This window comes from Pangasianodon hypophthalmus, chromosome 9 (genome assembly GCF_027358585.1).
Source record: "Pangasianodon hypophthalmus isolate fPanHyp1 chromosome 9, fPanHyp1.pri, whole genome shotgun sequence".
Classification (NCBI taxonomy): domain Eukaryota; kingdom Metazoa; phylum Chordata; class Actinopteri; order Siluriformes; family Pangasiidae; genus Pangasianodon; species Pangasianodon hypophthalmus.
In genome coordinates, this window is record NC_069718.1 from 26,310,052 (window position 1) to 26,322,393 (window position 12,342).

Sequence of the window (12,342 nt, forward strand, 5' to 3'; positions counted from 1 at the left end):
AGAATTACTCTTGCTCTTGCAACATTACTTCTGATTCACTAATTGTAATCTGATTGGTCAAACGGCGTTCCAAGAGTTCTTATATTTCCTATAAACCGCACTGGGATGTTTCGCTGTGTGCATCACTCCACTCGTCTGTGTTCATCACGTAAATCTCCACTTCCCAGTTCGAAACCGTTACTACAGTAGAGGAAGTGACATCATCAGCGGACGCAGCTCTTTATTACTTAAGCGTCCTGCGAGATCTCAGCTATGATACACATCTCTAGTCTCAAACAGATGCTCTGTGATACGAATAGCGCGGCTCGTATTCATATCTGTATTCATATCTGTATAATAGAACACATTATCAGTTCAGTCAGAATAGTGAATTCATATTCATATTCATCCCTAGTGTGGATGTTGCCTTGTTTTTCCCCCAGGTGTGTTGACCCTTTTGGGTCTCCACATGACGCATAACTCTTTTGATACTCCACATGACGCATAACTCTTTTGATGCTCCACATGACGCATAACTCTTTTGACTGTCCACATGACCCATGACTTTTTTTTTTTTTGATTCTCCACATGACGCATGACCCTTTTGGCTCTCCACATGGCACATAATTTTGACTCTCAACATGACACATGACCCTTTTGGCTCTCCACATGACTCATGACCCTTTTGGCGCACCACATGACGGATGACCCTTTTGGCGCACCACATGACGGATGACCCTTTTGGCTCACCACATGGCGCACTGAGGCAGTAGTGCGCCACTTTCCATTAGCGTCATGACGTCATGATTGCCCTCGCAGCTGCCGAGATTCCCTTGATGAGAGTGCATAAAAAGGTGAGAGGAGGCTCACTTTTGGCCTCCCTTTCAACAACTGCTCTATCTCTCTCTATCGCTCTCTCTATCCCCCCCTCCCCCTCAGGCCACCAAGCTCGGTTTCATTCTTTTTCTGCTTCACTCAGATCTGAAAGGCTGCATTCACAGCAGAAGAGACGCATGAGGTCAGTCAATGCTTTTATTTGTACGTGGTTTGTGATGGTGCTCATGTTATCACTTGCAGTCAGTCAGCAGATGAAGATCTCCAGCAGAGAATGCTAGTCTGATCTGTTTTTCTCCACACTGGGCGGTGGCACTGGGGACTGTTGTGCATTTTGGCTGCAGTTTGATGAGGATGGTTCTGGAGCCTGCACACTTTTGCTTAGTCAGAGGCACAGAAAGTTCCTGTCTCACAGTACACACTTCTACCTTTCCTGCCTAAATGAGCAAGCTTTGGTGTAACTGATGTGACATGCAGGTAGGTCATGTGGTTAAAAGGTTCCATTTCTTCCAAGGGCTCAATAACTGTCTGTCATTCAGATTCTGGGTGCTATAATTTATGCACAGTACCGCCTCAGGGTTTTCATTAAATGCACCGTCACTGTGTAGAGTGAAAATGCAGAATTTAAGTTCAAACTAGACAGACACCAAGAGCTTTTTGTTTAATCCTTTAAGCAGGTTTTAACTCTGCTTTATGAGGAGTATTCCTCTGCCTCGTATCCACTGGCCTGAGGATTTGTTTAAGAAGTTCCTTCTTATTCACTGCAGTAGTTAATGTCTCTGAAATGCAATGTGACCATTATCACATCTCCTCTTCTGCTCTAGAGAGACACGGACCATGGTTCAGCTGTTCCCGTCTCAAGCCTCGGACACCATGGCGCTCTCGGAGTCGATGGAAGAAAGGGATGCCGGGCTGGATGGCAGCCCAAGCACTGACTCTCCTCACGCTTTCACAGCCCTACAGCTCGCCCTGAACCCCTCAGCCACCGTCTACCACGGGTACGAGAACTACATCGAGGACGGCCTCATCTGCCTCAGGCACAAGATCCGCAACATTGAGAAAAAGAAGGTGGCTTCGTCTTTGTACCGTGTGCATCATAAACTCACTAATGCCTGCCAACATCTTAATATGTATTTGTTAATTTGTTGCTAAGTACTGTTTCCATGTTTAACGTGTGCAGCTCAAGCTGGAAGGCTACCAAATGCGGCTAAAGAATGGGGACACGCTGAATCAAGACCAAATGGTGATTATTCTCTACCTTCTTGACTTTAAACAAATTTGAGATTTTATGGCTATAAAACAATGTCTGCTCCTGTTACAGGATGCGGTAGGGAGGTATGAAGAAGTGATTCACAACCTGAAGTTTGCCAGAGAGTTGCAGAAGACCCTTTGTGATCTCACTCAGGATGTAAGGACAGATCCTGTTCTTAAAAAAAGAAAAAAGGCAACGACTTGGGTTTGGATTTCCCTCAATGTCCTTAGTATAAACCTGTCTTTATTAGCTGTTGAAGGCCCAGAGGAAGGCCATGCGGCGCGAGCAGGTTCAGAGGGCAGAGACCGAACAGAGGCGTTTGAGTATGATGCTGCAGGTGCAGTATGTCCTCTGCAGTCTCCAGAGGCAGGACATCAGGAAAACCTTCAACACACGTGAACATGCTCGCTACCTGTCTGCGCAGGAAATGGAGAAGCTGCTGAACCTGGCTTCATTATTAGCTTGCAAGAGGGATGCGAGCATGAGGTTTGTGCATGAGGCAATGCATTTATGGAGGCCATGACCAGATTTTAATGGCTGTAAAATGTTCAGTGTCTACTGTAAAACATTTAGCAGTTGCTTTGGCTAGATGAGGAATGTCATGGTTAGTCATGTGTAAGCACATTATAGCTGTGTCTCTTTGTTCCCACAGTTTAGAGGATCAGATGGAACAGGCCTCTTTTGTTTACCTAGATCTACTGGATGGCAAAGACAAACCAGTTGCTGGCTCAACATGTGCGTTCACACTTTTTTTTCAATCTTGTACATAATTAACATATTCCTATAACATTATGGTGCTCCATCAGAATGAATGTCACCCTTCATGAAAATGAACTGAAATTGTGTATATAGTTTTAAACCTATTTTAAGTTTTCTGTAAAACAATGCTCAGCGCTTAGAGAGAATAACTGCTCTTTGTCTGTAATGTCTAACAAGCTTGGAGACGTTTAAGGAGGGATCTTTGTCCACTCCTCCATGATGAACGTCTGTGTATGTGGACTTTCCGCTTCTATTCAGACCACAGGTTTATTTATTTGGATGGATGTTTGTTGAATGCTCTATCTATGGCAGAGTCTGAACCTCCTGGCAGAGGCAACCAGGTTTTGGGCTAAAATATCCTGGTGCTTAGCAGAATTCATGATGCTGTCCATCTTCATGAAATCAAAAGCATTTGATTTAAGTCTTACCTGACTGCAACACTGCCGCTTGTAGCTTTAATGATGTTTGTTGAAGTTCAGGTGCTGTATTTAGTGACATGCTCTCAGGAAGCACATTGATTCACATTGTTTCTCAGGTTGTTTGAGTGGAAGTTTTATTATTCTGTGTAAAGTTTATAGAGTAATTCTTCTCATTTTTATGAAGGGTGCCAATAATTCCGTAGTGCACAGTTGATTCATGGAATTGAGTGCTTCTTGATGCATCCAAGATTCATCATTCTTTTCCTTGACTTGTATTGTTTAGATTATTTATGCATCAGCTCATGACTTGTGCATTTATATTTTTAAAAAACATATTTCTCCACAAGATAAATACCTCAAGGAGAAGCTGCTCAGGCTGGTGGACTCTGGATTATTCGATCACATCCCAGAGCCTGAAAAAGCTACAAAGAAGGACAATGATGACCAAAAACCTGATGCTTCCTCCACATCAAGCAGCCTACCTGGTGAGACTCATGCTGGATGTACAGTAGTATACGAGCATCTTGCTGTGTTGTTTTGAGTGATCTGGTCTTTTCCATTGCAGCGGTGGTCAATTTGAACTCTGAAGTGGCTTCAAGGCAGGTAGGAACAACTAACTATAACAAACCTAAAGATTTTTCACCTTGCTGCTGTTTCCATTTGGAAATGTTCTCTTATTGAATCAACTTTTTAGCATTTCTGGAGCAAGTTTTTTTTTTTTTTTTTTTCCTAATTCTAACATATGAATGTCTGTTCTTTGCACTGAAGTCTGTCAGTAACTTTAGAATGATGCCAGTTTTTAAACAGACGCTACGTAACGGAGAGAGACCTCCCCGGGCCCGGTCAGGGCGAGGAGGTGAACGTGCAGGCACCAAACTGGAAGGCAGAGTTTTTAGCCCTGAAGGAACAGGAACCACCAGACTCCTGGGATATAGAGTTTTCTGATCCGCCAGCATCCTCCAAAATGGGGTTACAGAAGCCTTGGAAAGGAGCAGCAGGATTCATCCCCAAAACCACGGTCACTATGAAGGCTGCTGTCGAGACAAAACAGGTTGCAATTTACTGTCCTTTTGCTCTTGCAATGTGAATGAAATGCTCTAGAAATGGCCAGTTGGTTGCCTGATCACACAATCTCACTTTTTTTTTTTTTAAACGTTCATTTTAATTACTTAGAAACGGCAGAGGAAAAATAAAGGAAGCCCGGCCTCCAAATCTGTACGTATGCTTCTCCACTTGGTACTCTGTTGTCACATTTGCTCGCACACGCTAATCCTCTGTTCCAACAGGATGGTGAGGGTAAGAAGGCCGTACCTGTGGAGGTGTTTAACTCTCCGTCCTCTCTGGCTAAAGATCCTGCCTTGCGCAGACAACAGCTGGATCACCTGATGGATCAGATCACAGGCTCCTTCAGCTTTATTCAGGTACAGATCAGCACAGCATGCTCACTCGTCTTCTCCTTTTCAATTTCTCATTCAGTTTTCTAACTGTGATTTGTTGTATTTAATGACTGGCTTTTTTGTTTGTTTTGGAAGTAATTCCAGATTAGACTGGCTTTTTCCCCTCTGCCCAGTTTTATCATTTTATTATAAGAAACGTAGTCACTCGAATATCTCAGCTACGTAGCAGACTTGAAATCATTACCATCTCCGGTATGTGTATGCTTTAACCTGGTGTTAATCTGGCATTTACTTTTGGTATTTATTTTATATAAAATTTACACTGTATTTTTGCAATTCTTTTTCCAAAAATTGTGCCAATTTCATACGAGTTAAAAGCCTGATACATTCACATTTATTTATTTTTTTTGATTAGTAGATGTTTTCACTTGGACAGACTACATTTTAAGTACTTTTACAGAACTCTGATGTATTAGGAAAGCCATTATGGTTATATCCTCATGTGGGTATAAAATTGGATGTTGAAAAGGAACATGATGCAGAACTATAGATTATCATTGACTTGTTGCTCAGAGAAATTTAACAATATCCCATATGTATGTGTGTGTGTATGTGTGTGTGTATGTGTGTGTGTATGTGTGTGTGTGTGTGTGTGTGTGTGTGTGTGTGTGTGTATATATATATATATATATATATATATATATATATATATATATATATATAATTTGTGTGTGTATATTTTATTTATATATAGAAATTCAAGCAGTGGGCCTGCAAGCTAGATATGAATGGATTTATTCATGAATCATTTGTATGAGCATTTACACATGAAATTTGCTATTTTTGGAAATACTGTAATTTCAGAAAAATGTTCGTATCCTACTCGTGCTCCTGAGTGTGTGTAAATTTACACACAAGAAGACTGACTAATGTAAACTTCGACTTGATCGACTTCAAATCATATAGTTTGCATAGATTACTGCACTTTTATATACAGTTTATTCTGTCGAGTTTAACCTGCTTATTTATGTACGTTTACAGCGTTTAGCAGAAGCCCTTATCCAGAGTGACTTATAGAAGAGCTTTGCACATCCTCATGCTGGATCTCTTGGTCAGGGACTAAAAATACCATACAGATAAAATGGAAATGTTTGTTGGTTTGCCTTATGCAAAAATATTTACACCCAGATTTACTAAATGATTAATACATGATGCTCCACAGGCCACATTTATGTTCTGTGACTTGCAATAGTCTGAGAACTGAGGACTTTTTAAATCCAAGCCATGAACGGATTTCAGTAAAATGCCATTAATCTCAATCAGGACTCTTTGTTGGATGGAGAAGCCGTGCCCGGTAATGGCCGAACCAGAGAGCTGCACCTGTCTCCTGGCTCCTCTCCTCTTGGTAAAGCTCTCTGCTGAATTCTCAACTGATTGTGATAAACTGCCCTGGAGCTGGAGGAAAAATTCTTGATGTACGCTTCTGGGCAAAAAAAATGGGCCAAGGACAAAATGGCAAATATGAAGCTTTTAATGGTCTTAACAATCATTGGTGAGAAAATGAGCAGGAATGAAACAGATGCACTCCTGAGAGCTCCTGTGCCTCCATTCGCTGGTTTCCTTTTGCTGCAGTGAACTGTTTGTTTGGGGAAAAGCTAGAAACAGGGAAATTCACTTCTATAGTCTTCTTGTACACAAAGGTCAAATCATCATAATGATTAAAATGTTTGACGTAAAATTCAGACTAACACATGTCTGGGTGTACAACATTTTCCAAAAATATCTTCTGGGATGTTTTTTTTTTTCTTAAAAGATTAGTGATTATTTGGTTCCCTGCCGCACCTGATGCAGCCCATCAAGAGCCACAAGACTTAAACATTTAAAGAAATCAAAGGGAAAAGCTCTCGCATACTAACTTCCTTTATCTATTTTTCATTCTTGCTCATTTCCTGACCAATGATTTGATGTTAAGATCATTAAAAGCTTCATATTTTGCCATTTTGGGCTTGGCCCTTTATTTATTTATTTATTTATTTTGCCCAGGAGTGTACAATGCAGTATAATTAGAATAATGTATAGTGTACAATTGGAATAATGAATAGACATGTTGTAACTGAGCAGTGGCCTTATTTAACTGTGAAATCTGAAGATTTCGTTTGTTCTACAGCTCAGAGGGACCAGAAGAAAATCCCGGACATCCTGCCTCCATCTCAGAATGTAAGGGTCAACTTTAAAGAATACATTTGGCAAAACTGATTTTAGTTAATTTTTTTTATCAGTGCAGGTCTTTTGCATTTTTTTCCCCCCTGATATTTGCTTTCTGTTTTCTTTCATACGCCAGTCGACTCCTCTTCACGGCCACCAGGGTTCTGGAGACGCCCAAAGCACTCTGTCCAACGGTGATCAGATCACAAACACCTCTGACCTGAAGCTACACACTGAGGATGGACCACATGTAAGCCACTCAGTCCAGCCTTGTGACCATGTGCTTTGTGTTGAACTAGTTTGTTATAGGACTGTGAGAATGGTGCTTTGATCCTCTTCACGTGTTGCAAGGAGAAATTGTTAAACGAAAGAGTAGTTGGGTTTGTATAATGAATTGCTGTTTGATTCTAGGCAAAGCAAGATAAGGGCTTCACCTCTCCACCTCTCTACTGCAGAGAGTCCTGCATCTCTGTACCTCATGACAACAAGAACTCTAAACAGGTCTGTGTATATAGATCACATGTCCGCTTACACTATATATCCAAGAATATTCCTCAATGGCGATTTCCTCCAAAATCAGGAGTTTTGTGCAATAAAATGTTGAGTTTCACAGCATGCAGTAAAGATCCTCTAGCGATAGACCTGCGATTAAAGAGAATCACTATGGTCTGCTTATGTCTTCAGTCGGCATGATGCAGGCTTGGGGTCACATGAACAAGCCCCCTCTGTATTATAATACAGTGTTGTGGCTGGAGAAATGATGCTTTAAAAGGCAGGGAGACGTTTGGAGTCGTTCCTGCCTGGGTAAAAGAGCACAATATGGAATTACTGTTCTATGAGCTTGAGTTAGTAAGGGTTTGTTTTTCTGTCCATTAGCAGCATGGTAGCTTTGCAACTCGCTCAATGAGGGGAAGTTTGAGCAAGTCGGTATTTTAAATGATCGCTTGCGTAAACATTTCATGTTTTAGGTCATACTTTTGGTGGCTTTTAGTCACACTCAGATTTTAATCAAAAATATGACCCTGCCAGAACCTTGTCGTCGACTCTCCATTCACAACTCGCAACCAAAAAATTTTCACTATGTGCGATATTGTATATTATGTAAGGGATAATCCACAGCTAGGTGTGCTTTACATGATATTAAAGCACAACGTGGAGGGGAAGAACCACCCGACGCGACGCAGAGTGCGTTACAATAGTGCGATGCACACCTAGCCGAGGATTATTCCGCTTATACCATGGTCACTTGCCAGCACTGAAGAGTTAAAGCTGTCACTGATGGTTGGAGTGCAAAATTGGACTGAAAGGATAAAAATAATGGTTAATTTTCGTTAGTTATTTTATGTATGGATTGTTAGATCTATAATTCTGTCTGCTCTAAATCATCCACAGAGATAAAGTAGTGTGATATTACATTTATTTGAATGAATTATAATAAATAATTATTAGAGAGAGATTGTGCATGTGTTCTTTCAGAGATTTTGCAGTAGACCCCCTTTAGAACACAACAAGATACACCTAGGGACCCCAGAAGTGTTTGGGTTCCTCCATCTGCCCTCTTCGTCATACATGAACTCACAGATGCCCATGATTGGCTAGTGTCGCTGTGATTGATAGGGGAGAGAGTGTATGCCCCTCCCACTCAGAGCACCGCCAAGCTTGCTTTCTTTGACTCCCAGCCACAGATGATATGGAAAATGCTTTTTTTTTTTTTTTAAATTACATAACTGTGCATGAAGTTTAACACTTAAATCCGATTTGGACATGAACAAATCAACAAATTATGCCAAACCTATTAATCTGCCTTAGGAAGATTCTGAACAGGTTATTCTATAGTGTTGTGTATTACAGGCAGGAAAGCAGCCACTTTCTAATGGAGAAGTGCCCCCGACTGTTCTGGCACAGACCTTCAGCACTCCACCCAGCAGACGATCTCTACCTGCAACCAGCACCGCGTCCTTCAACAGCCTGCACTCTGTGAGTGTTCCTCATTAGTAACATATTAAACGTGTGCACATTTTTTAAATGACTTGTTTAAGTGCTACACTCAAGCCTGTCCCTGTGGTACAGGTGTTCAGTGGGGAGGTTCCTATGACCAGGAGCTCAGAGCTGAAAACTGATGAAAGTGGCTTTTTAGGATCTGTGTGTCTGAGCTACAGTACAGCAAGCACACTGAGCCACTCCACTGCTAGCACACAGACCCCACCTGAGCTCAGCCTGCCGCAAGATGACCTGCAGATGGGTAACGCATCCAAAAAAGGGTAGAATTTGATATACCTAACTTGACCTTGGTGTCAACACTTTGGCTTGTTTAGTCCAGGTGATTTTTGGTTCAAGAGAGGGGAAAAGTCTCCATAGTTTTCATGTCCGTATCAGTGTAGATGCATTATAAAGAAGCGTCCTTCCATACATGGTGTGTGATGAAATGCAAGCCTTTCTACATTCAGTGGGTGGAGTAAGTGCAAATGTTTTTCTTTTTCTTTTTTCCCCCCCAGAGAGTGCATACCTGTCAGAAAGTGATATCAGTGCTACCAGTCAGGTTTATTCATCTCCTGGTCCGAATTCTGCCCCTCAGTCTAGTCTGGTCCAGCATTATTACCCCCGCAGTACACTCAGAGGTATGACACACGGTGCAAGAGGACTCTCTCACTCCTCACTCCGCTCTTCTGGGGCTTCCAGAGGTACCTTCTTTCTCCTCCTTTTCCTTTTTTTTGTGTGCTTCTGGACTTCTCTTCCTGGTTTTGTTAGTCTGTGTTCTACATTTGCTTTCTGTTTAGTTCACTGCTGATTCGCTAAATTTTCTTAAAAGAGCCAGTATTGTAGTTGGTAGTGCTGTTGAGTTGGACAATGCATATGACCGATCTGTTTCCATCCATGCATTTGATGCATGTTTACTTTTGACTATTTCGCAGGTGGCTATGAGGTGCACAGAGTAAATGTACGAGCTCCAGGAGGAGGCTTCAGTGCCCAGACCCACCGTGAGCCTGGCTCTGTTCTGTATACCTCCCAGGTAAGAAACTTTGTTTTCCTCCACTCACTCAGCTATTGTTTTCTTGTGGAACGGTCTGTTTATGATGCTGGCGTAAATATTTGTTAGGAAAACGGGTATCAGCAGAGTCATAAACGTACTGGAGGGACAGCAGCTCGGAGGAACAGTTCAGTTGGTACATGTTGCTTATTTCTCAGCTTTGCCATTCTTGGAAGGATTCTTGATCAAATCAGGTTAAATACAAGTCTAATTTTTTGTGTGTGTGTAGCAGGTTGGAGTGACTCCTCCCAAGTGAGCAGCCCGGACCGGGAGGGCACGTATATAATAGACTCAGCTCATGGTGACTCTCTCACAATCACGGCCTCTGGGATGCCCATCACTGGCCCTCCTCCTCACACCCTGATGCCTGTGTACCCACAACTTCGTGTGGCCTTTTCAGCTGCCCGTGCCACGAACTTGGCTCCAGGCACTCTGGACCAGCCCATTGCCTTCGACCTTCTCCACAGCAACCTAGGTGGTGCGTTTGATGCGCCCTCTGGCCACTTTGCCTGCCCGGCACCAGGCACATATGTCTTCTTTTTCCACATCCTTAAGCTGGCCATCAGTGTGCCACTTTACATCAATCTGATGCGCAACGATGAGGTAGTGGCTTCAGCATACGCCAACGATGGTGCCCCTGACCACGAGACGGCCAGCAACCATGCCGTGCTGCCTCTGCGCATTGGCGATCACATCTGGCTGCGTCTCCATCGCGGCGCCATCTACGGCAGTAGCTGGAAGTACAGCACCTTCTCAGGCTTCCTGCTCTACCCGGATTGAGTTTTCTGTTAGCTCTCCTGTACAGGCACATACACTGGGATGCTGATTTGTTGTGGATCTGTTGGCTTGCCTACTAAATCACACTCATTGCACATTTTTTTTTTTTTTCCCTCCCCATCCCTACATCGCACACAGTAGCATTAAGTAGATGTGGCAACATTTGTCTGCTAATTCCGAGGCAGTTTAAATCGGTGGGGATCTTCCAGCTTGCAGACACCCTTAGTTTAGATGCTGGCTGTATTTGGAGCCATACATGTGAAGCCATGTCTGCTAATTGTGCCTTTTCTTTCTGGTTACTGAGCACTTGAATCGCTTGTATGAATGTAGATTATCTGAATACTTGACACGTTGAGCACTTTAAAAGGCGGCACTGTGACGGTGTGGTGTGGATGACTTGAATGCTGATTGCCAATCAGTTAAACAAACCAAATGATCCCTCTTTGTGCCTGAATAAAAGATGATGTGCAGAATCACTCTGTTTCCTGATTTGCAACTTCTTTGTTACCTTCTTTGTTACAGCTGGTGCTGTAGTGGAACTGGTTCACAAATTCTCACAAGCTCTCCTAGGCTTTGTGTGTGTTCAGGCATAAACATGTTGAGCATCAATGGTGACTGTCTACTATATGAACTGTAAGGAGGCTTGTTTGTCAGTTTAGGAGTGTATTTCGTCCTAAAAATATTTGGCTGGTTGAATGAATAATTCCACCAGGGGGCAGCATCTTCAAACACTAACCACAGAGACACTACAGAATCACCTGCATTTCCAGATTTAAAAAAAAAATTCCCTAATCAGATTTGTTACAGGTTGACCTAATCGGTCAGTTCCTCTAGTTGTCTAGGGAATATTTGTCTTGGTAAGTACTGTTAATGTTCAAGCTTGATAAAAGAATTCACCCAGGAGTCGACCTGCAGCCTCAGACAGGACACCATATAAACAAGTGAATTATGTCTGTGTAGCGCTGCATGAATAATAATAATGAGAGCTGACTGGTTTTAGACCCAGCTGAGTTTAAAGCCCATTTGTTTAAAATAACTGCTGCTGCTGTGAACTAAAGTGTAAATTCTCTGACTTCTCTGGAAGCATTGCACACAAGCTCATTTATCAATCCGTTCAGTGTTATCAAGGGATCAAAAGTGTCCCAGTCATACGGCCACACACATTCCCAAATCATTAACGGCCGGAATGATGGGATGCTAGTGTTGGTCAGTTAACTCCTCACTGGTAGTGGTCGTGCATCCAGTGCAGAAAAGGTGCTACAAGAACATGTGTAGCCCGCTACAGGAAGAAGTGTTTAATCTATGCTTCATTTTCCACTTTTCTGGCATTTGTCATTAGAGATGGAAGGTAAAACAAAACGTTGTTGCAGTATAATCTTTAGTCAGTGTGGGGTTAAAGAATAGCCCAGATAGAGAGCATGTTGAAATCTGTTGGCGCTACAGGCTGCATGTTACACTGACCTTTTCTTTCTCTTTCCACCAGTGCTAACAGGCCATCAAATAGTTTCTCAAGCCAAGTTTCTCAATCATAAGTTAGTATATTGGTTTAAAAACCCAATATATAATTCAGTTTATCATACCTTTCTATGGTCTATCTTCATACAGTCTGGTGTAGAGAAGTTCGTACTGCAAATTGTAAATATGAACTGTTTAATTAATGCTAACAATATAACAAGATTAAAACCTGGACAG

General features: G+C 42.3%; 1 protein-coding gene across 5 annotated transcripts; it reads left to right on the plus strand.

The window, feature by feature from the left end:
* Window positions 1–791: 791 nt before the first annotated feature.
* caprin2 (caprin family member 2) lies at window positions 792–11,126 on the plus strand. 5 transcript variants are annotated; one of them, XM_026918691.3, is made up of 22 exons: window positions 880–997; window positions 1,158–1,290; window positions 1,638–1,881; window positions 1,994–2,056; window positions 2,135–2,221; window positions 2,316–2,551; window positions 2,718–2,800; window positions 3,591–3,728; window positions 3,809–3,846; window positions 4,040–4,294; window positions 4,417–4,458; window positions 4,530–4,664; window positions 5,964–6,045; window positions 6,808–6,857; window positions 6,982–7,095; window positions 7,257–7,346; window positions 8,697–8,822; window positions 8,916–9,087; window positions 9,341–9,526; window positions 9,758–9,855; window positions 9,943–10,009; window positions 10,103–11,126. In XM_026918691.3, the coding sequence occupies exons 3-22, from the start codon at window positions 1,651–1,653 to the stop codon at window positions 10,651–10,653; spliced, it is 2,844 nt and encodes a 947-aa protein (XP_026774492.3). In that variant the 5' UTR covers window positions 880–997; window positions 1,158–1,290; window positions 1,638–1,650; the 3' UTR covers window positions 10,654–11,126. The 5 variants fall into 5 exon arrangements, with proteins under 5 accessions (XP_026774489.3, XP_026774490.3, XP_026774491.3 ...); XM_026918688.3 differs by lacking the exon at window positions 1,158–1,290 and having other exon boundaries at window positions 792–997; XM_026918689.3 differs by lacking the exon at window positions 1,158–1,290 and having other exon boundaries at window positions 792–997; window positions 10,106–11,126.
* The last annotated feature ends 1,216 nt before the right edge of the window (window positions 11,127–12,342 follow it).

Excerpts from the sequence above, each read along its gene's own strand:
- caprin2 (XM_026918688.3), top strand. The coding sequence starts at position 816 with ATGAGAGTGCATAAAAAGGTGAGAGGAGGCTCACTTTTGGCCTCCCTT. Across the intron at positions 4,459-4,529 it reads GAAGCCCGGCCTCCAAATCT|GATGGTGAGGGTAAGAAGGC; the intron begins GTACGTATGCTT and ends CTGTTCCAACAG. Across the intron at positions 9,856-9,942 it reads CTGTTCTGTATACCTCCCAG|GAAAACGGGTATCAGCAGAG; the intron begins GTAAGAAACTTT and ends AATATTTGTTAG.